The sequence below is a fragment of the Cetorhinus maximus genome, chromosome 36, assembly GCF_964194155.1.
Source record: "Cetorhinus maximus chromosome 36, sCetMax3.hap1.1, whole genome shotgun sequence".
NCBI classification, from domain to species: domain Eukaryota; kingdom Metazoa; phylum Chordata; class Chondrichthyes; order Lamniformes; family Cetorhinidae; genus Cetorhinus; species Cetorhinus maximus.
Window position 1 is genome coordinate 7,626,514 of NC_135914.1, and position 23,265 is coordinate 7,649,778.

Here is a 23,265-nt window from a genome sequence, read left to right on the forward strand (position 1 = left end):
ACACTGTCCACATCAAACACTCCCAGGACAGGTACAGCATGGGGTTAGATAGAGTAAAGCTCCCTCTACACTGTCCCCATCAAACACTCCCAGGACAGGTACAGCACAGGGTTAGATAGAGTAAAGCTCCCTCTACACTGTCCCCATCAAACACTCCCAGGACAGGTACAGCATGGGGTTAGATACAGAGTAAAACTCCCTCTACACTGTCCACATCAAACACTCCCAGGGCAGGTACAGCATGGGGTTAGATAGAGTAAAGCTCCCTCTACACTGTCCACATCAAACACTCCCAGGACAGGTACAGCATGGGGTTAGATAGAGTAAAGCTCCCTCTACACTGTCCCCATCAAACACTCCCAGGACAGGTACAGCACAGGGTTAGATAGAGTAAAGCTCCCTCTACACTGTCTCCATCAAACACTCCCAGGACAGGTACAGCACGGGGTTAGATAGAGTAAAGCTCCCTCTACACTGTCCCCATCAAACACTCCCAGGACAGGTACAGCACGGGGTTACATACAGAGTAAAACTCCCTCTACACTGTCCCCATCAAACACTCCCAGGACAGGTACAGCACGGGGTTAGATAGAGTAAAGCTCCCTCTACACTGTTCCATCAAACACTCCCAGGACAGGTACAGCACGGGGTTAGATACAGAGTAAAGCTCCCTCTGTACTGTCCCCATCAAACACTCCCAGGACAGGTACAGCACGGGGTTAGATACAGAGTAAAGCTCCCTCTACACTGTCCCCATCAAACACTGGGACAGGGCGCCCCCTCCTTTCTGATGGATGAGTGGCTGTTACCTGGCAGCATTGTGAGGTGAATGGGAGGCCTATTGCTCCCAAATGACCAGAACATCGTAGGTACATGGTGCCTTCTGTCACACCTTGGCGCAGCGTGAAGGCAGAGTGAATAGCACTGGTCTAAACTTGCCTGGGTCTGGAGAGGGGCCATTCCTGGTGTAACTTACTCATTGAGATAAAGAGACAGAGAAAATGAGAAGTGAAGAAAGCTGTTACCTCCTCGACCCTCACTGTCCGCTGGTTTCACTTGAATGGGCCGATTCATCTGTAAATAAATCAAAGAGAGGTCGGACATCACAAAAGCGCCATAACTAGACTGCGTACGTGATAATGAACCCGGAGTGGGTCCAGATCCATACCGAGTATCTGATACTGAACCTGGAGTGGATCCGATTTCACACCGAGTATCTGATACTGAATGTGGAGTGGATCAAGATCTACACTGTGTAACTGATACTGAACCCAGAGTGGGTCAAGATCCACACTGAATACCTGATACTGAACCTGAGTATCTGATACTGAACCCGGAGTGGATCCAGATCCACACCGAGTATCTGATACTGAACCCAGAGTGGATCCAGATCCACACCGAGTATCTGATACTGAACCTGGAGTGGATCCAGATCTACACCGAGTATCTGGTTGCTCTTCATGCGAGAACATGGACAGCGAACACCTACGGTTTATTCAAGTGTGAAGGGCCTCACAGCTGAGTTTGCAGCCTGTACTCCCAAGCACCGACAGCACCTTCCAAACCCTTGACCACTACCACCTAGAAGGACAAGGGCAGCAGACACATGAGAACACCACCACCTGGAAGTTCCCCTCCAAGTCACTCACACCATCCTGACTTGGAAATATATCGGCCATTCCTTCACTGTCGCTGGGTCAAAACCCTGGAGCTCCCTCCCTAACAGCACGGTGGGTGTATCTACACCACAGGGACTGCAGCGGTTCAAGTAGGCAGCTCAGCACCACCTTCTCAAGGGGCAATTAAGGGTGGGCAATAAATTCTGGGCCTGGCCAGCGACACCCACATCCCACAAACGAATAAAAGAAAATTTTTTTTTTCAAAACACGCATGTTCCAGAAGAATTCAGTGGTCACTAGTTTCATTGCAAACGAAAGGGGAGGGTGGGGGGTGGAGAGGGAGGGTGGGCTTATAAATTATTAAAAGCACCACCAACTCCTTCCCCCCCGCCCTCCACCAGCCAACAACTTCATTGAGAATAGAAACCATTCTCTTTAACCTTGAGTACAAACTCAGGATGATTGATCAAAGGATTCGTCTTTACTCAACGCTTTATCTCATCACTCAGCAACGTCCAAAAGCACTTTATGGCAAATTATTGTTATGGGACACAGCAGTTATGTTAGTAGGCCAGTAATTCAGAGATGCCTCAGCTAATAGCGCGGCGCGAGTTCAAATCCCATCGTGGCTTGAATTCAGATGTCCCCCCCCACACCCCCAAAGTCAATTCACGAATGTCCCCTTCAGAAGGGAAACCTGTGTCAGCACAGATATGTGACTCCAGTCCCCACACTAACATGGTTGACAGTTAATTGCCCCCATCGGCCCTGTATTAAATCTATTCGAGAAGGATGGCAGGGGTTCAAGAAGCAAGCCGTCAGGGGTAGGCAATAAACACTAGCCTGGTCAGTAATGCCCACAACCCAAGAATGAATCTGTCAGACACTCTGTCACTGTTAACGCGGTCAAACTTGGTAACTATTTCATGCAAAAAAAAGGTCTCAGAAACTGCAAACTGAAGAACGATTGGTTGATCTGTTTTTTTCTTAAGTGACGTTGATCAGGGAATAAATATTGACACCCCCGCCCACCCCTCAAGACACTGCAGAGAGCTCCCCCTGCCCCACCTCCATCCCCCTGATCTTCCTCCAATAGTGGCCATGGGGTCTTTGGCATCGCCCTGAGAGAGCAGATGTTGGCCTTGCTTAATGTCTCACCCTACAGTGCAGCGCTTCCTCACTACTGGGAGCGTTGGCATGGATTCCATGCCCAGGTTTCTGGAGCGGGTCTTGAATTGAGAGGTGGAGTGTTACTCCACTAAGCAACTCTCCATGACTCGTCAGCACAAAGAATTGATAGAAATCCGACATTTCAAAATATCAAGCTTTTCTTGTTCTGCTTGATTTTAATGCTCAGATTTTAATTTTTTTTTCTGTTAATCTCCTACTCGTTGAGTGGTAGAATGTCAGTACTCAAGGACTTTCATACCCAGGCATGTCATCAAACACTCCCAGGACAGGTACAGCATGGGGTTAGATACAGAGTAAAGCTCCCTCTACACTGTCCCCATCAAACACTCCCAGGGCAGGTACAGCAAGGGGTTAGATACAGAGTAAAGCTCCCTCTACACTGTCCCCATCAAACACTCCCAGGACAGGTACAGCACAGGGTTAGATACAGAGTAAAGCTCCCTCTACACTGTCACCATCAAACACTCCCAGGACAGGTACAGCACAGGGTTAGATACAGAGTAAAGCTCCCTCTACACTGTCCCAATCAAAGCCTCCCAGGACAGGTACAGCACGGGGTTAGATACAGAGTAAAGCTCCCTCTACACCGTCCCCATCAAACACTCCCAGGACAGGTACAGCACGGGGTTAGATACAGAGTAAATCTCCCTCTATGCCGTCCCCATCAAACACTCCCAGGACAGGGACAGCACGGGGTTAGATACAGAGTAAAGTTCCCTGTACATCCCATCAAATTCTCCCAGGGCAGATTGTGCCTGTGTGTGCGTGCATGTGTGTGTAACATATATATATTTCATATATCCGTAGATAGGTGCTTGTGTCCATTAACTGTATATGTTGGTGTGACATGAGCAGGGAGTTTTTGTGTTCTACTACTCTGCAGATAATTCTGAGAGACCTTTTCATTCTCAAGGTCACCACAGAGTTCAGTTGCTTTACTGTTTGGAGTAACTGCATAATTCTCTTTCCCACAGGGCATGGCCTCATGAAAATGGCATTTAATAGTCGTCTGTGGACAGTGAGATTGGAAGATAAGCACAGAGAAACACAGAGAGGGATACATTTTTTATTATTCATTTACTGGATGTGGGTGTCGCTGGCTAGGCCAGCATTTATTGCCCATCCCTAGTTACCCTTGCAGAAAGAGATGAGGAGTGAGAGAGAGGGACACAGACAGGACGGCAAAATAGAGATAGCCAGAGAGAGGGAGAGAGAATGAGAGAGAGAGAGAGAGAGAGAGAGAAAGTAGAAAGGCAGGGGAAGTAAGAGAGAGAATGGGGGAGAGAAAGCAGGGACAAGGGGGAGAATTTTCTCCCCGTTGGGTGGGCTGTTTGGGAGTGATCACCCCCTGCGATTGGCTCCGCGCTGCCGTTTTATATGAAATGCTGCTCCCGAGGGTAGTGGGAGTGGACGGGCAGCGGCGGGAGTGCAATGACCGGCGGGTCCAATGGTGACCCGGCGGCCTGTTCAAATAGCGCGCGGGCAGCTTTGCAAACGCTGTGCATCATGGCAAACAGAGGGGCTTCCCCCAGAGCGCTGCCGGTGAGCAGGCCAGACAGGAGGGTAGGGCAGCGGCGCACTGTGCCCCTCACTTTTCTGACGGAGTGCCCAGCTGCCCTCCTGGAGGAGGTGGCAGCACAACGGGAGGTCCTCATTCCTAGGGATGGGAGGAGGAGGAGGAGGAGGAGGAGCCCCCACCCCCCCAACCCCCCACGTGACCTAATGTGCCTGGGAGAAGGTGGCAGACTTAGTCAGCTCCCATGACGTGGTGCGACACACCAGGGTCCAGTGCCGCAAGTGTTGCAATGACCTCTTGCACTCGGAAAGGGTGAGTACCATGTTATCAGAGGTCACTTAAAACCCAGCAAGTAGGCTTTCCCCCCAGCACCCCCCTCCTCCCACCCACCCCCACCACCCGCCAACTCTGAGTGCAGTTGGAGCACCACTGAATCATTCACAGCATGTGTCCCTCGCTGGGTGGGCCAGCAGATATTGCCCGTGCCTAGTTCACCCTGACAGGGTATTGCTGAGTTGGGTTCCGCACCCACTGCATGTGGTAGGCTGACACCCACATTACTGTTTCAGGGGCTACCTCAAGGATCTGCACCTAGGCTGGAACTGCGAAACATGTCAAAGTCAGGCTGCTGCCGTGCTGGGAGGGGAGTTTCCAGGTGGCAGGGCAAACCATTCATTCACTGGCTGATGATGGGCCTCTGGAGTCGTCCATGAGGCAGCAGATGCTGCAAGTCCAGCAGGGAGGATCTGGCGGAGATACATGAGGCAATGCGTGGCATGGACCCCATGCTGGAGGAGTCCACACGGAGCATCACCGGTGCAATGAGCCTCATGGCCGAGCGCCATGCTTCCTCCATGGCGAGAGTGGCTACTCTCGTGGAGAGGCTCCTCCAGGAGAACAATCAGGGCCTCCTGGGACCTGCAAGCCCTCACAGCGGCATTGACCTCAGCTGGTCAGTGCCAGCGTGGGAGGTGGATTGGAGACCCACCTCGGTGCCCATCCATCAATGGTGAGCAGGGAGGTCCGAAGCGACCTCACGTTGGCGCAGGAGCTGCCTGTCGTCTCTGCGGGCTCCCCTCAGGACGCTCCGGATGAGGGCAGCAGCTCCTCTGCCCCTCTGCCCAGTGACCGTGGGATCTGAGGAGACTGCGGTGACTGGGGAGATGCCAGCCGTGGAACTGGCCACTCCCTCCCAGGCGGGGCCATTAAAGGCTCCACGGGCCAGAGGACGCCCGCCAAGGTCATCCAGGCCAACAGGACAGCACAGTGAGCAGACTGTCTCAGATGCCAGTGCCAGCGAGGGGGGAGCACCTAGACGTCGCACCCAAAAACGTAAACTTAAGGCACGTTAGGCACACCATGGGCTTCTCACTGGTGGTTTTATGTTGCCCCACTATGAGCTGATGACAAATTGGTGTAATGCGTAACACCTTCACATTCTGTTTCTTTTCTGCTTTATTTTGTTAATTCATTAAATGTTCATATGTGAACATGGCTCAGGGTGATTCCTTACTTCTGCAGGTGGACGGGAACCCATGGTATTATGAGTGAGTTGCTTGTCATTAAGATTTATTGACAGGGCACATAGTTAATGTTCCTAACCAGGCAGATGTTGCTCTCAGGTATTGAGTATGGAGCCTGCAGCCTTGGCTTGTGTTGGAGGTTCATCTGTGGTGGGCTAGCTGAAGGTTCGTTGGATTAGAGTCTCCCAGGTGTCCCTGCCTCCCTGGAGGATGCCCGGGTCAGTGTCTACCCCCTCAGTGTTCTCCTGTGCGTGCTCATCCTCGGACTCACTACTGGACTCATCGTGTGCAGCCGCAGCAACTGCGTCTACATCTTCTTCCTCCACTGCGTTCCCCCCTTTCCAGTGCCAGATGGTGGAGAGAGCAGCATGCAACCACTATCAGTGACACACGATCTGGGGGGTATTGGAGTGCGCCCCCTGAACAGCCCAGGCATTGGAAGCACATCTTGAGAAGACCGATGGTTCTCTCGACCACGGCCCTTGTGGAGGCGTGGCTCCTATTGTCCCACTTCTCAGCCTCTGTTCCTGGATGGCGGAGAGGCGTCATGAGCCACCTTTTGAGGAGATAGCCCTTGTCACCCAGCAGCCATCCATCCAGCCGGGCTGGAGCACTGAAGAGCCTCAGCACCTGGGAGTGTCTGAGTATGCAAGCGTCATGGGAGCTGCCTGGGTACCTTGCACAGACTTGCAGGATCTGCATCCTATGGTCACACACTATCTGCACGTTCATGGAGTGGAAGCCCTTCCTGTTGACGAAGGCACCGGGCTCACCCGCTGGCGCCTTGATGGCCACATGTGTGCACCCTGGACATGGGGGAAGCCAGCAATCACTGTGAAGCCTCTGACTCACTTTGTCTGGCTGGCCTCGTCCCAGTGGAAGTGGATGAAAGTCAATGCACGCCTGAACAGAGCGTCTGTCACCTGCTTGAGACAAGTGCGGACAGCTGACAAGGGGACTCCGCAAAGATCACCCACCAACCCATGGAAAGAGCCGGAGGCTCTTTTGAGGGCAGCCATGACCTTCAGAGCCAGTGGCATGGGGGACCCACCCACACAGTTGGGGCAGATCTCAGGGCCTATCATCTGACAAATGGAGGCCACTGTCTCCCTTGAGAGATGGAGTCTCCTTCGGCACTGCACCTCAGACAGGTTGAGGTAGCTGCCTCGCCGCCTGTAAACCCTGGCAGCAGGATTAGACAGGAAGGAACTTTTCTCCTTGGTGGAGGGATCAACAACCAGGGGGCATAGGCTTAAGGTAAGGGGCAGGGGGTTTAGAGGGGATGAATTATTTTACCCAGAGGGCGATGGGAATCTGGAACTCACTGCCTGAAAGGGTGGTAGAGGCAGAAACCCTCAAATCGTTTTAGAAGTATTTGGATGTGCACTTGCGATGCCACGGCATACAAGGCTATGGGCCTAGTGCTGGAAAATGGGATTAGAATAGTTAGGTACTTGTTTGACTGGTGCAGAGTTGATGGGCCGAAGGGCCTTTTTTTTTGTGCTGTAGACCTCTATGACTATATGGCTAAGATAGTGGCGTCTTCTGCAGCCCCTTCTGCCTTGGATTTCCTGTCGGCCCTGCACCCCTTGTGCCTGTGCCTCTCCTCCCAAAGGTGGCTCCGCTGGAGGCTGAATGTGAACTCCTGGCCTCCTCCCCCTTCTGGCCCTCTCTTCCTCCTCAAGAGGAGGTCCCTCCAGTGGAGAGAGCACAACTCCCATTCCCAGGCTAAGGGAAGGCTTCCTGAAACCAGCAAGGCCCCAGAAATGATGTTAACTCCAGAGTCCTGACCTGAAGCCTGTTACTCCTGTCCAAGCAGTTGTGAAGAGTTTTGAAGTATTCCTGCTCATACAGGCAAGTAGCAGTGAGTTTAAGCATTAAATGTCCGACAAATTAGCGCTCGTGACCCCACTCACCCCTTTTATCCCGCCCGTGGATGAGGTTTATAAAAATGCGGCCTACCCACCTGCCCTTGGCGCCCATGCGAGGACCTGAAGATCGCATGGGCCCCGAAAAATCGGCGTCAGTTACTGCCTCAAGGGCCTTAAGTGGCGCGTTAATTATTAGCGGGCGCGCATCGGAGATCATCACGTGCCCGCCCACCGAAATATCGTGATGGCGGGCGGTGATGTCGGGATGCTCGCCCGATGTCACCGCATGTAATTTTAAGCCCGCCCCCGCACGCCGACGTGAAAGTTCTGGCCAAGGAGATAGAGAAATAGATAGAGAGAGAGAGCGGGACAGAAAGAGAGAGACCTGACAGAGACAGAGTCAAAGCACCCTATCCACCACCCTGAATATTCACTCCCTCCACCACCGATGCACAGTAGCAGCAGTGCGTGTACCATCTACAAGATGCACTGCAGCAACTCACCAAGGCTCCTTAGACAGCACCGCCCAAACCCACGAAGGACAAGGGCAGCAGACACATGGGAACACCACCACCTAGAAGTTCCCCTCCGAGCCACTCACCATCCTGACTTGGAAATATATTGGCCGTCCCTTCACTGTCGCTGGGTCAAAATCCTGGAACTCCCTCCCTAACAGCACAGTGGGTGTACCTACACCACAGGGTCTGCAGCGGCTCAAGAAGGCAGCTCACCCACCACCTTCTCAAGGGGCAATTAGGGATGGGCAATAAATGCTGACATAGCCAGCAAGGCCCACACCCCATGAAAGAATGACAAAAAGAGAAAGGGACAGAGAAATCACAATCAGCAAGGAGGGAACTGACCCCAGATACCAGAACTTTGCCAAAGATGGAAAAACATTATAATCAGGAAATAACCTACGCTGAAAATGTCACCAATGACATCCCTCCGCGTACAAATTGGAACAATCTTCCAATTGGGACGGTTCTGACATTCGGCAAAAGCCAACAGATTTATGGAGATGATTTGGTGGGTGGGTGAAGGGAGGGTTGGGGTTGGGGTGGGGGGGAGGGGAAATTGGATTGGTTTGTGTATTGCTCCCAAAGGCACTGAGGGCAATTAGTTCCTCTGGCAGGGCCTGTTGTCACTCTCCACACCTCTATAGTGCGTCAGTGGGATATTTGGCTGTGGCAGCCTTCACAGCCCGGCCGGTTTCCAAGCGATGTCTGGGTGCCAAGAGATCCTCTACGTCCCTCCATAACCCAGGGGCACTGAGGCCAACTAACAGCTGTCAACCCAGAGCAGTTAACTCAGCAAGCAGTGGGTGGGGTGGGGGTGTTGACAATTTACAGGAAGCTCCATAAAGTTATCCAGTGACCAGCTGGACCAGGAAGATCCCAGCTTGCATTTCTCTGGCCTGTTCCCAGTTCAACAATCTCTCTTAGTCCACTCCATCCCTCCCCGCCCCAGGGGAGCCACCTAGAACTAGCCTCAGGGTCCCTGGCTTGGGTTCCTTATCCCTGTCCGAGTCCCATCACGACCCGTGCCAAGCCTGTATTTCCAACGGAGGTGAGGGAACCAGGGACTGAATTTTGCCCGAGAACCCAAGCTGTGGGGATGGGAGGAAAAGCAACATGGTGGCTGGGGCAGGAGCTGGAGAGGAATGTTCAGCTAGAGGTCCCCCAGGTGCTGTGACTGTAATGGAAACAGGGCTCTGTGGAACAATCACAAGGCAGGACTTCCCCGTGGGAATCTGGGGAGGGCCCTCGAGAGGACTCATCAGCCTTTGCTCCAATAACTCTCACAGTGCTTTCTTTCTACATCAGATTGCTCTGGAGTTAATCCAAAGATAACACGGTGATCAGGGACCGAATGGGGCTGGTAATGGAGGGGAGGGAACAGGGCCCGAATGGGTTTGGTGAGATGGAGGGAAGGGAACAGGAGCTCTTTGGGTGCTGATGATAGAGGGACAGGGATCAGGGAATGAATGGGACTGCCGACAGAGGGAAGGAATGGATTTCGGAGCCAACTGCCGACAGAGGGAAGGAATGGATTTCGGAGCCATTCTACGGGCCATTGGTTCCAAACACCTGCTGGGGAACTATTTTCCTGAATCTATTTATATTTTACACATAATCTCCTTGCAGCTCACCGCAAAGGTCACGTGTGAGGCAAAGGCACACGGAGCAGAAAGATCTTGGGTTCCCATGCTGATTGGCCTTATCACAGCCAGGCAGCAATAGGGTTGATTCAACAGACCTCAGGACCGTGTGGGAGCAGGAAGGAAGGGGTTAGGGGTGGGAACAGGAAGGAAGGGGTTAGGGATATAAGAACACAAGAAATAGAAGCAGGAGTAGACCACACAGCCCCTCAAGCCTGCCCCACCATTCAATACGATCATGGATGATCTTGGGCTTCAACTCCATTTTCCCTCCTGCTCCCCGTATCCCTTAATTCCCTGAGACACCAAAAATCTGTCTATCCCCAGCCTTAAATATCTTCAGCGATGGGACATCCACAACCCTTTGGGGTAGAGAATTCCAAAGATTCACAACCCTTTGGGTGAAGTAATTTCTCCTCATCTCAGTCCTGAACGATCGGCCCCCTTATCCTGAGACTGTGCCCCCCGTGTTTTAGATTCTCCGACCAGGGGAAACAATCTCTCAGTGTCCACCCTGTCAAACCCCTTCAGAACCTTGTAGGTTTCAATGAGATCACTTCTCATTCTTCTAAACTCCAGAGAGTATTGGCCCAAATTACTCAGCCTCTCATCATAGGACAAGCCGCTCATCCCATGGACCAATCCAGTGAACCTTCGCTGTACCGCCTCCAAGGCAAGTATATCCTTCCTTAGGAATAGAGACCAAAGCTGCATACAGGACTCTGGGTTTGATCTTACCAAAGCCCAATATATATCTAGGTATCACTCCAGTGCAGTGCCTGAGGGAGTGCGGCACTGTTGAAGGTGCTGTCTTTTGGAGCGACATTAAACCAAGTTCTCCATCTGCCATCTTGTGGATGTAAAAGATCCCATGGCCATGATTTCGGAGAAGGCAGGGGAATTCTCCCCGGTGTCCTGAGGCCAATAAATACCCATCAACCAACAGCACAAAAACAGGTTATCTGCTCAGCACCACATTGCCGTTGTGGGAGCTTGCTGTGCGCAAATTGGTTGCCGCGCTTCCTACATTACAACAGCGACCACAATTTGAAAGCACTTCATTGGCTGCAAAGCAGCTTCGAGATGTCCGGTGATCACGTGCCCCATCCCCCGATTCCCATCGCTCCACCATTGGCAGCCATGACTTCAGCAGCCTGAGGGCCCTAAGCTCTGGGATTCCCTCTCTAAACCTCTCTGCCTCTCTCTCTCTCTCTCTCTCTCCTGTCCTTTAAGACGTTCCTTAAAAACCACGTCTGCGACCGAGCTTTTTGTCACCCGTCCTGAAATGGGATGACGTGAAATTTTGCCTGATAATGATCCTGTGAGGGAGCTTGGGAGGTTTTACGATGTTAAAGGCGCTGTACAAATGCAGCTTGTTGTTGTGACAGGCTGGCAGCTGCCCAGCATCCAGGTGTGTCGGACTTACTGACAAGCCAGGGAAAGCTGTGGCAGTGTCACCTCCGAGCAGCTCCCGCAACAGCTCAGATCAACTACCAGCTGCTTGCTTTGTGAATCACTAAATCCTCTTCCAGTCTTAGGCTCTCCCTAAAATACTAACCCGCTTTAACCAGGGAACTAATCCACTTAACTCCAAATTCATTTGAACCCAAATCAGCTACACACCGCACACATAATCCCCTCCACCCCACACCCCAGTGAGAGAAAACAAAGAAAATAAAAAGGGGTCAAAGACAGGAAATAACTCTCAATAAACTGGACAGAACTCTTCATAGGTCCCCACTGCAATAGTATCGCTGGATTAAAACGAGATCGAGAGAGACAGAAGGAGAGAGAATGCAACAGAAGGAGAAAGAGGGGGCGTGGCAGAGAAAGCGAGGGGGTGCAACAGAGAGAGAGGGGGTGCGGTAGAGAGAGAGGGGGGGTGCAACAGAGAGGGGGGTGCGACAGAGAGGGGGGTGTGCGACAGAGAGAAAGGGGTGTGAGAAAGAGAGGGTGCGACAGACAGAGGGGGTGCGACACAGAGAGAGAGGGGTGTGACAGAGAGAGAGGGTGTGACAGAGAGAGGGTGCGACAGAGAGAGGGGGTGCAACAGAGAGGGAGAGGTGTGACAGGGAGAGAGGGTGTGACAGGGAGAGAGGGTGTGACAGGGAGAGGGGGTGCGACAGAGAGAGAGAGGTGTGACAGGGAGAGAGAGGTGTGACAGGGAGAGAGGGTGTGACAGGGAGAGAGGGTGTGACAGGGAGAGAGGGTGTGACAGGGAGAGAGGGTGCGACAGGGAGAGAGGGTGCGACAGGGAGAGAGGGTGCGACAGGGAGAGAGGGTGCGACAGGGAGAGAGGGTGCGACAGGGAGAGAGGGTGCGACAGGGAGAGAGGGTGCGACAGGGAGAGGGGGTGCGACAGAGAGAGGTGTGACAGGGAGAGAGGGTGCGACAGGGAGAGAGGGTGCGACAGGGAGAGGGGGTGCGACAGAGAGAGGTGTGACAGGGAGAGAGGGTGCGACAGGGAGAGAGGGTGCGACAGGGAGAGAGGGTGCGACAGGGAGAGAGGGTGCGTCAGGGAGAGAGGGTGCGACAGGGAGAGAGGGTGCGACAGGGAGAGAGGGTGCGACAGGGAGAGAGGGTGCGACAGGGAGAGAGGGTGTGACAGGGAGAGAGGGTGCGACAGGGAGAGAGGGTGCGACAGGGAGAGAGGGTGCGACAGGGAGAGAGGGTGTGACAGGGAGAGAGGGTGTGACAGGGAGAGAGGGTGTGACAGGGAGAGAGGGTGTGACAGGGAGATAGAGGATGTGACAGGGAGTGAGAGAGAATGCAGCAGAAAGAGAGAGAAAATGACAGAAATAGAAAATACCAGAAAGAGAGAAACCGCCAGAGAGAAAACACCAGAAAGAGAGAGAAAACACCGGAAAGAGAGAGAATGTGACAAAGAGAGAAAATGCCAGAAAAAGAGAAAACACCAGAAAGAGAGATAATGCAACAGAGAGAGAAAACGCCAGAAGGAGAGAGAATGCGACACAGAGAGAATGTGACAGAAAGAGAGAATGCGGCAGAAAGACAGAGAATTCAACAAGAGACAGAATGGCACTGGAGAAAGAATGTGATCAAATGAGGGAGAGCGTGAGAACGTGACAGAGTGAGACAGAAAGCAAGAATGTGACTGAGGGAGTGCATGCAAGAGAAATGTGAAAGAATGAGAATGCATACGAACTAGGTAGAATTATCACAGAATGAGATTTTTAAAATTCATTTATGGGATGTGGGCATCCCTGGCTAGGCCAGCATTTATTGCCCATCCCTAATTGTCCTTGAGGAAGTGGTGCTGAGCTGCCTTCTTGAACCTCTGCAGTTCATATGGTGTAGGTACACCCACAGTGCTGTTAGGGAGGGAGTTCCAGGATTTTGACCCAGCGACAGTGAAGGAACGGCGATATATTTCCAAGTCAAGATGGTGAGTGACTTGGAGGGGAAATTTCAGGTGTTGGTGTTCCCATGTGTCTGCTGCCCTTGTCCTTCTAGATGGTAGAGGTCAAGGGTTTGGAAGATGCTGTTGAAGGAGCCTTGGTGAGTTTCTGCAATGCATCTTTTGGATGATACACACCACTATCATTGTGCGTCAGTGGTAGGGGAAGTGAAAGTTTGTGGATGTGGTGCTAATCAAGCGGAGCTGCTTTGTCCTGGATGGTGTTGAGCTTCTTGAGTGTTGTTGGAGCTGCCCTCATCCAGGCAAGTGGAGAGTATTCCATCACACTCCTGACTTGTGCCTTGTAGATGGTGGACAGGCTTTGGGGAGTCAGGAGGTGAGTTACTCTCTGCAGGATTCCTAGTTTCTGACCTGCTCTTGTAGTCACAGCATTTATATGGCTGGTCCAGTTCAGTTTCTGGTCAAGGGGACCCCTCAGGATGTTGATAGGGGGAATCCAGCGATGGTAATGCCATTCAATGTCAAAGGGAGATGGTTAGATTCTATCTTGTTGGAGATGGTCATTGCCTGGCACTCATGTGACGCGAATGTTACTTGCCACTTGTCAGCCCAAGGTTTGATATTGTCCAGGTCTTGCTGCATTTGGACATGGACTGCTTCAGTAGCTGAGGAGTCACGAATGATGTTGAACATTGAGCAATCATCAGCGAAAATCCCTACTTCTGACCTTATGATGGAAGGAAGGTCATTGATGAAGCAGCTGAAGATGGTTGGGCCGAGGACACTACCCTGAGGAACTCCTGCAGTGATGTCCTGGAACTGAGATGACTGACCTCCAATAACCACAAACATCTTCCTTTGTGCCAGGTATGACCCTAACCAGTGGAGAGTTTTCCCCCTGATTCCCATTGACTCCAGTTTTGCTAGGGCTCCTTGATGGCACACTCGGTCAAAGGCTGCCTTGCTGAAAAGGGCAGTCACTGTCACCTCAGATAGAGCATGGGAGAGAGATGGTGATGGAGAGAAGTGTGCAATGGCAAATGTGACAGAAAGAGAGTGAGCGACAGAGAATGTGACAGAATAAAAGACAGCATGCGAGAATGTGACAGAATGAGAGGGAGAGAGCATGCAAGAGCGAGAATAAGACAGAACATGAGAAAATCTAACAGGGGCTGAGAGAGAAAATGTGACAGAATGAAAGAGAGGGGAGAGAGAGACAGACCGAGAGAGAGAGAGAGAAGGAAGGAGGTGGGGATAGAATGTGAAAGTAATTGCAAGCTAAGACATGATAGAAATGTGACAGGACTTGCATTTCTATAGCAACTTGCAAATATTCAGGATGCCCTAAAGCGCTACACAGTACTTTGGAAATGTAATCACTGTGATAATGCAGGAAACGTGGCAGCCAATTTGTGCTAAAATAATCTGCTTTCAGTGAGTTTGCCTGAGGGATAAATACTGGGCAGGAAATTGGGGAGAACTCCCCCCTGCTCTTCTTCCAATAATGGCCGCGGGATCTTCTACATCAACATGAGAGGGAAGAGGGGGGGCCTAGGTTTAACGTCTCACCTGAGAGCCGGCAGCACTCCCATAGTACAGCACTGTAGGATCAAATCGCTGGAGAGAGACTTGAACCCACAATGTCTGACTCAGAGGTGAGAGAGTGCTACCTAGTGAGCCAGGCTGACACCAAAGCAGAGAGACTGACTCAGATGTACCGTGGATCTCCTACACTGTTTTCTCGCGTCATTTAGGTTAAGCTTAGTCTGTAAAGGATTTCGCAAACAAGGCTTACAGGTTGTCAATCTCTGTTCTGTAGATTGTGTAATCACAGCCCCTGAAAGTCAGACAAAACTTTGAGCACATCTAAAATATGCTACCATCTCATGAGGAGATTCATGGCCAAATGAACGACACCATTGATTTCCACAGTCAGAAATGGATCGTTGGCACAATATTTAGAACTAGACCAACATTAATGTTCAACCATACGACACAATAAGAGGGGACGGGACTGGGTTTAGGTGCCATTGGGATTCTCACAGTATCTTTACAGTGCAGAAGGAAGCCATTCGGCCCGTCAAATCTCCACTGGCTCTTTGAAAGGGCTTTCCACCTAGTCCCACTGTGTACAATGGGAGTGAATGGGAAGGAGGTTTGGGTCCATTGGGATTGTGTACAATGCGAGTGAATGGGAAGGGGTTTGGGTCCATTGGGATTGTGTACAATGGGAGTGAATGGGAAGGGGTTTGGATCCATTGGGATTGTGTACAATGGGAGTGAATGGGAAGGAGGTTTGGATCCATTGTGATTGTGTATAATGGGAAGGGGTTTGAGTCCATTGGGATTGTGTACAATGGGTGTGAATGGGAAGGGGTTTGGGTCCGTTGGGATTGTGTACAGTGGGAGTGAATGGGAGGGGGTTTGAGTCCATTGGGATTGTGTACAATGGGCATGAATAGGAAGGAGGTTTGGGTCCATTGAGATTGTGTACAATGGGAAGGGGTTTGATCCATTGGGATTGTGTACAATGGAAGGGAATGGGAAGGGGTTTGGGTCCATTGGGATTGCGTACAATGGGAGTGAATGGGAAGGGGTTTGGGTCCATTGGGATTGTGTACAATGGGAGTGAATGGGAAGGAGGCTTGGGTCCATTGGGATTGTGTACAATGGGAGTGAATGGGAAGGGGTTTGATCCATTGGGATTGTGTACAATGGGAGTGAATGGGAAGGAGGTTTGGGTCCATTGGGATTGTGTACAATGGGAGTGAATGGGAAGGGGTTTGGGTCCGTTGGGATTGTGTAGAATGGGAGTGAATGGGAAGGCGTTTGTGTCCGTTGGGATTGTGTACAGTGGGAGTGAATGGGAAGGGGTTTGGGTCCATTGGGATTGTGTACAATGGGAGTGAATGGGAAGGGGTTTGGGTCCATTGGGATTGTGTACAATGGGAGCGAATGGGAAGGGGTTACCTGAGCTTTCCTGAACTCTAAGATTGTGTACCACACTCGGCAGTGCATGTACCCACTGAGACACTGGGGCTGTGCGAAAATTTGTGTAGTGACTTGACAAACTGGAAATAGAGATTTTGAGAGTTAATCTCATTTTATAGATTGAATTAAAGCACATTTCACTTTTCCTCCTGGGTTGTGATAGATCTTATTTCCACCGTGACTAACGTTCTGTACAGCCACTCCCACACAATTTGTTTGTTTGCTCTTTAGACCAGGCCACCTGTCCCTATGAGAGCACGAGAAGCTGGTTACCATGTAAACTGGAGTTACCTAGAAACCAGAACCAATATCATTTGTTTCATCATCATCATCCCCTTCATCCCTATTTGAAACTGGCAAACATTGGACAGCTGCACTGAGAAAGAGAGAGAGACTGAGTGCGGCAGAGAGAGAAAGAGCGACAGAGAAAGACAGAGAGGCAGAGAAAGAGAGTGCGTTAGAGAGAGAGTGAAGCAGAGAGAGAGAGAGTGGCACAGAAAGAGAGAGCGAGTGTAGAAGAGAGAGAGAGTGCGGCAGAGAGAGTGCGGCAGAGAGAGCGAGCATGGCAGAGAGAGAGTTAGCACGCAGAGAGAGAGAGCGCAGCAGAGGGAGAGAGCGCGGCAGGGAGCGAGAGAGCACGGCAGGGAGCGAGAGAGCGCGGCAGGGAGCGAGAGAGTGCGGCAGAGAGAGAGAGCGCGAGAGAGTGTGGCAGTGAGCGAGAGCGCGGCAGAGGGAGAGAGCGCGGCAGAGAGAGAGAGTGCGGCAGAGAGAGAGAGAGTGCGGCAGAGAGAGCGAGCATGGCAGAAAGTGAGTGAGCACGGCAGGGAGCAAGAGAGCGCAGCAGAGAGAGAGAATGCGGCAGAGAGAGAGTGAGGGTGTGGCAGACAGAGAGAATGCAGCAGAGGGAGTGCGGCAGAGAGAGAGAGAGTGCGGCAGAGAGAGAGGGTGCGGCAGTGAGTGAGTGCGCGGCAGAGGGAGAGAGCGCAGCAGACGGAGGGAGCGCGGCAGAGGGAGAGAGCGCGGCAGAGGGAGAGTGCGCGGCAGAGGGAGAGAGCGCGGCAGAAAGGGAGAGAGAGTGTGCGGCAGAGAGGGAGAGAGAGTGTGCGGCAGAGAGAGAGAGAGCATGGCAGAGAGAGAGAGTGCGGCAGAGAGAGAGAGTGCAGCAGAGAGAGAGAGAGTGCAGCAGAGAGAGAGAGTGTGGTAGAGAGAGAGACAATGCGGCAGAGAGAGAGCACAAGAGAGAGAGAAAATGAAAAACAGAGAAAAAGAGAGAGAGAGTCTGGCAGATAGAGAGAGAGTGCGGCAGAGAGAGAGAGACTGAGGCAGAGAGAGAGTGTGTGGCAGAGAAAGAGTAAGTGTGGCAGAGAGAGAGAGGCAGAGAGACTGTGTGTGCGGCAGAGGGAGTGGCAGAGAGAGAGAGTGTGGCACACAGGGAGAGGGAGAAAGGGGCAGAGAGCAAGCGAGGGGGAAGAAGAGAGCATGCGAGAGGGAGGCAGAAAGAGGGCGGGGGCAGAGCGAGCGATATCGGGCAGAGCGAGCGAGCGAGGGTGGGCGGAGAGAGCAAAGGCGGGCAGAGGGCGCGAGGACGGGTGGAGGGCACGAGGGTGGGCGGAGGGCATGAGGGGGTGGAGAAAGCGAGGGGACAGGGAGAGTGAGGGTCAGGGAGAGCGAGGGGGCAGAGAGAGCGAGGGGGCAGGGAAGGGAGAGAGTGTGGCAGGGAGAGAGGGGGGCAGGGAGAGAGGGGGGCAGGGAGAGGGGGGCAGGGAGAGAGGGAGGCAGGGAGGGAGGGGCAGGGAGAGAGGGGGGGGGCAGGGAGAGAGGGGGGCAGGGAGGGAGGGGCAGGGAGAGGGGGGGGGGCAGGGAGAGAGGGGGGCAGGGAGAGGGGGGGCAGGGAGAGGGGGGCGCAGGGAGAGGGGGGGGCAGGGAGAGGGGGGGCAGGGAGAGAGGGGGGGCAGGGAGAGGGGGGGGCAGGGAGAGGGGGGGCAGGGAGAGGGGGGGCAGGGAGAGGGGGGGCAGGGAGAGGGGGGGCAGGGAGAGGGGGGCGCAGGGAGGGGGGGCAGGGAGAGGGGGGGGCAGGGAGAGAGGGGGGCAGGGAGAGGGGGGCAGGGAGAGGGGGGGCAGGGAGAGAGGGGGGCAGGGAGAGGGGGGGGCAGGGAGAGGGGGGGCAGGGAGAGAGGGGGGCAGGGAGAGGGGGGGGCAGGGAGAGGCGGGGGCAGGGAGAGAGGGGGGGCAGGGAGAGGGGGGCAGGGAGAGGGGGGCAGGGAGAGGGGGGGGCAGGGAGAGGGGGGGGCAGGGAGAGGGGGGGGCAGGGAGAGGGGGGGGCAGGGAGAGAGGGGGGGCAGGGAGAGGGGGGCAGGGAGAGGGGGGGGCAGGGAGAGGGGGGGCAGGGAGAGAGGGGGCGCAGGGAGAGGGGGGGGCAGGGAGAGGGGGGCAGGGAGAGGGGGGCAGGGAGAGGGGGGGGCAGGGAGAGGGGGGGGCAGGGAGAGAGGGGGGGCAGGGAGAGGGGGGCAGGGAGAGGGGGGGGCAGGGAGAGGGGGGGCAGGGAGAGAGGGGGCGCAGGGAGAGGGGGGGGCAGGGAGAGGGGGGGCAGGGAGAGGGGGGCAGGGAGAGGGGGGGCAGGGAGAGAGGGGGGGCAGGGAGAGGGGGGCGCAGGGAGGGGGGGGCAGGGAGAGGGGGGGCAGGGAGAGAGGGGGGCAGGGAGAGAGGGGGGGGCAGGGAGAGAGGGGGGCAGGGAGAGAGGGGGGCAGGGAGAGGGGGGCAGGGAGAGAGGGGGGCAGGGAGAGAGGGAGGCAGGGAGAGGGGGGGCAGGGAGAGGGGGGGGCAGGGAGAGAGGGGGGGCAGGGAGAGGGGGGGGCAGGGAGAGAGGGGGGCAGGGAGAGAGGGGGGGGCAGGGAGAGAGGGGGCAGGGAGGGAGGGGGGCAGGGAGAGGGGGGGGCAGGGAGAGAGGGGGGGGCAGGGAGAGAGGGGGCAGGGAGAGAGGGGGGCAGGGAGAGAGGGGGGGCAGGGAGAGAGGGGGCAGGGAGAGAGGGGGGCAGGGAGAGAGGGGGGGCAGGGAGAGAGGGGGGGCAGGGAGAGAGGGGGGGCAGGGAGAGAGGGGGGCAGGGAGAGAGGGGGGGGCAGGGAGAGAGGGGGGCAGGGAGAGATGGGGGCCAGGGAGAGAGGGGGGCAGGTTGGGAGGGGGCCAGGGAGAGGGGGGGGCAGGGAGAGGGGGGGGCAGGGAGAGAGCGGGGCAGGGAGAGATGGGGGCCAGGGAGAGAGGGGGGCAGGTTGGGAGGGGGCCAGGGAGAGAGTGCGGCAGGGAGAGAGTTGGGAGGCATAGCAGTATTGTCACTGGACTGGTAATCCTGTGACCCAGGGTAATGCTCTGGGGACCTGGGTTCGAATCCCACCACAGCAAATGGTAAAACTTGAATTCAACAAAAATCCGGAATTAAAAGTCTAATGATGACCATGAAAGCATTGCCGATCGTTGTAAAAACCCATCTGGTTCACTAATGTCCCTTTAGGGAAGGAAATCTACCGCCCTTACCCGGTCTGGCCTACATGTGACTCCAGATCCACAGCCATGTGGCTGACTCTTAAAATGCCCTCTGAACAAGGGCAATTAGGGATGGGAAATAAATTCTGGCCTAGTCAGCGACACCTTATATCCCATGAACGAATAATAAAAAGAGACATAGGGTGGAGCGAAAGAAAGGGAGAGAAAGAGATGGGAAGAAAAACCGATAAAGTAAAGACACATAGAGAGAGGGGGAAGGGTGAAAGGGAGAGGGAGGCAGACTGACAGAAGGGAAAAAATGAAAGAGAGAGTGAAAGACAGATGGGATACAGATATGGAGTAAGTATAAACAGATCCAGGCAGAGGCGGAGAGGGAGAGAGCTAGAAGAGCAAGAAGAGGCAGGGAGAGAATTGCAACAGGTCAAAGAGACAGGGTCACACACCAAGAGAGTGAAGAAACAGAAAGGGATGTAGGGAGGAACAGATGTTAAACAAGGGAAGGGAGAGAGAGAGAAGAAAAGACAGTGTGTCATTAGAAGAGTGAAAATGCATGGAGAAAGAGGGAAGGGGTTAAGAAAGAGAGAATGACAGAGCTGGCAGGAGTAAGGGAGAGAGAAGGGATAGAGGCAGAGAGAGTGGGTGAAGAAGTGAGGATGAGAGAGAGAGATGGAGAGAGGGAGCAGGAAGCAAGGATAAGGAAAGGATAGAGGGAGTGAGACAGAGAGAGAGAGAGAGAGAGAGAAAGCCGGGTTGCTTAGGATTTGCTATGCACTTATGACAAAATTCACTTGGTGTTTTACGCCTATATCATTCAGCCCAGGGTGCATTAGCAGAGCTCAATATCTCTGTAAATTGCAGATAAATCATTTAACAACTTAGCCGAATGCTGATGAATGCTCTCTCTACCTCTTCCTTATCCTTGCTTCCTGCTCCCTCTCTCCATCTCTCTCTCTCATCCTCTCTCCAGCTGCTCACTATATTCCCAACAGGATTTTTCTCTTTCCCCTGTCACCTACTAATCCACTGAACCACAGCATTCCATTAATCCACGGTTTTAGTACTGGAGGAGCACTGCACTGTCGGGGGGTCAGTACTGGAGGAGCACTGCACTGTCGGAGGGTCAGTACTGAGTGAGTGCTGCACTGTCAGAGGGTCAGTACTGAGTGAGTGCTGCACTGTCAGAGGGTCAGTACTGAGTGAGTGCTGCACTGTCGGAGGGTCAGTACTGAGGGAGTGCCGCACTGTCGGAGGGTCAGTACTGAGGGAGTGCCGCACTGTCAGAGGGTCAGTACTGAGGGAGCACCGCACTGTCGGAGGGTCAGTACTGAGGGAGCGCCGCACTGTCGGAGGGTCAGTACTGAGTGAGTGCTGCACTGTCAGAGGGTCAGTACTGAGGGAGTGCCGCACTGTCGGAGGGTCAGTACTGAGTGAGTGCTGCACTGTCAGAGGGTCAGTACTGAGGGAGTGCCGCACTGTCAGAGGGTCAGTACTGAGGGAGTGCTGCACTGTCAGAGGGTTAGTACTGAGTGAGTGCTGCACTGTCGGAGGGTCAGTACTGAGTGAATGCCGCACTGTCAGATGGTCGGTACTGAGGGAGCGCCGCACTCTCAGAGGGTCAGTACTGAGGGAGTGCTGCACTGTTGGAGAGGTTGCCTTTTGGATGAGAGACTAAATTGAGGACCTCGTCTGCCCTCTCAGGTGAATGTAAAAGATCCCCCAGCCACTATTGGAAGAAGAGCAGGGGGATGTTCTCCCTGGTGTCCTGGGGCCAGGACACCAGTCCCATCAACCAATATCACTGAGAGAGATTATCCAGTCATTGATCACATTGATGTTTGTGGGAGCTTGCTGTGCTCAAATTAGCTGCCACATTTCCTACATTACAACAGTAGCTATGCTTCAAGCAGATCTAGCAACTCAAAACTGCACATCCATGAGGCGCTGTGGGCCATCAGCAGCAGCAGAATTGTACTCGAACACAATCTGTAACCTCATGGCCCGGCATATCCCCCACTCTACCATTACCATCAAGCCAGGGGATCAACCCTGGTTCAATGAAGAGTGCAGGAGGGCATGTCAGGAGCAGCACCAGGCATACCTAAGACTGAGGTTATCAACCTGGTGAAGCTATAACACAGGACTACTTGCATGCCAAACAGCATAAGCAGCAAGTGATAGACAGGGCTAAGCGATCCCACAACCAACGGATCAGATCTAAATATAAGTTGTCCCACCCCCCTCAACCAGCTTATATTTCACCTCATTTCTATATTTCCTCAGTTTTGATGAAGAGTCATACGGATTCGAAACGTTAACTGTGTTCCTCTCCGCAGATGCTGTCAGACCTGCTGAGTTTTTCCAGTTATTTTTATTTTTGGATCAGATCTGAGCTCTGCAATCCTGCCACATCCAGCCATGAATGGTGGTGGACAATTAAACAACTCACTGGAGGAGAAGGCTCCACAAATATCCCCATTCTCAATGATGGAGGAGCCCAGCACATCAGTGCAAAAGATAAGGCTGAAGCATTCACAATAAGCTTCAGCCAGTCATGCTGAGTGGATGCTCCATCTCGGCCTCCTCCGGAGGTCCCCAGCATCACTGATGCCAGTCTTCAGCCAATTTGATTCACTCCACGTGATATCAATAAACAGCTGAATGCACTGGATAGTGCAAAGGCCAAAGGCCCTGGCAATAGTACTGAAGGCTTGTGCTTAGGAACTTGCTATGCCCCCTAGCCAAGCTGTTCCATTACAGCTACAACACTGGCATCTACCCGGCTATGTGGAAAATTGCCCAGGTATGTCCTGTACACAAAAGGCAGGACAAATCCAACCCAGCCAATTACCACCCCATCAGTCTACTCTCGATCATCAGTAAAGTAATGGAAGGGGTCATCAACAGTGCTATCAAGCAGCACTTGCTTAGCAATAACCTGCTCACTGATACTCAGTTTGGGTTCCACCAGGGCCACTGAGCTCCTGACCTCATTACAGTCTTGGTTCAAACATGGACAAAAGAGATGAACTCCAGAGGTGAGGTGAGAGTGACTGCCCTTGACATCAAGGCAGCATTTGACAGAGTGTGGCATCAAGGACCCCTAGCAAAACTGGAGTCAATGGGAATCAGGAGGAAAACTCTCTGCTGGTTTAAGTCATACCTAGCACAAAGGAAGATGATTGTGGTTGTTGTAGTTCAGTCATCTCAGTTCCAGGACATCACTGCAGGAGTTCCTCAGGATAGTGTCCTAGGCCCAACCATCTTCAGCTGCTTCATCAATGACCTTCCTTCCATCATAAGGTCAGAAGTGGGGATGTTCGCTGATGATTGCACAATGTTCAGCACCATTCGCAGCTCCTCAGATACTGAAGCAGTCCATGTCCAAATGCAGCAAGACCTGGACAATATCCAGGCTCGGACTGACAAGTGGCAAGTAACATTCGCACCACATAAGTGTCAGGCAATGACCATCTCCAACAAGAGAGAATCCAACCATCTCCCCTTGACATTCAATG

General features: G+C 53.4%; 1 protein-coding gene across 3 annotated transcripts in view; it reads right to left on the bottom strand.

Moving 5' to 3' along the window:
* LOC144672305 (CUGBP Elav-like family member 3-B) overlaps window positions 1–23,265 on the bottom strand; it is a 70,660-nt gene that overhangs the window by 30,698 nt on the left and 16,697 nt on the right. For all 3 annotated transcript variants that reach the window (XM_078534168.1, XM_078534167.1, XM_078534166.1), the window contains exon 3: window positions 1,026–1,074. In XM_078534168.1, coding sequence (XP_078390294.1) covers window positions 1,026–1,074 — 49 coding nt within the window. The remainder of the gene's footprint in view (window positions 1–1,025; window positions 1,075–23,265) is intronic.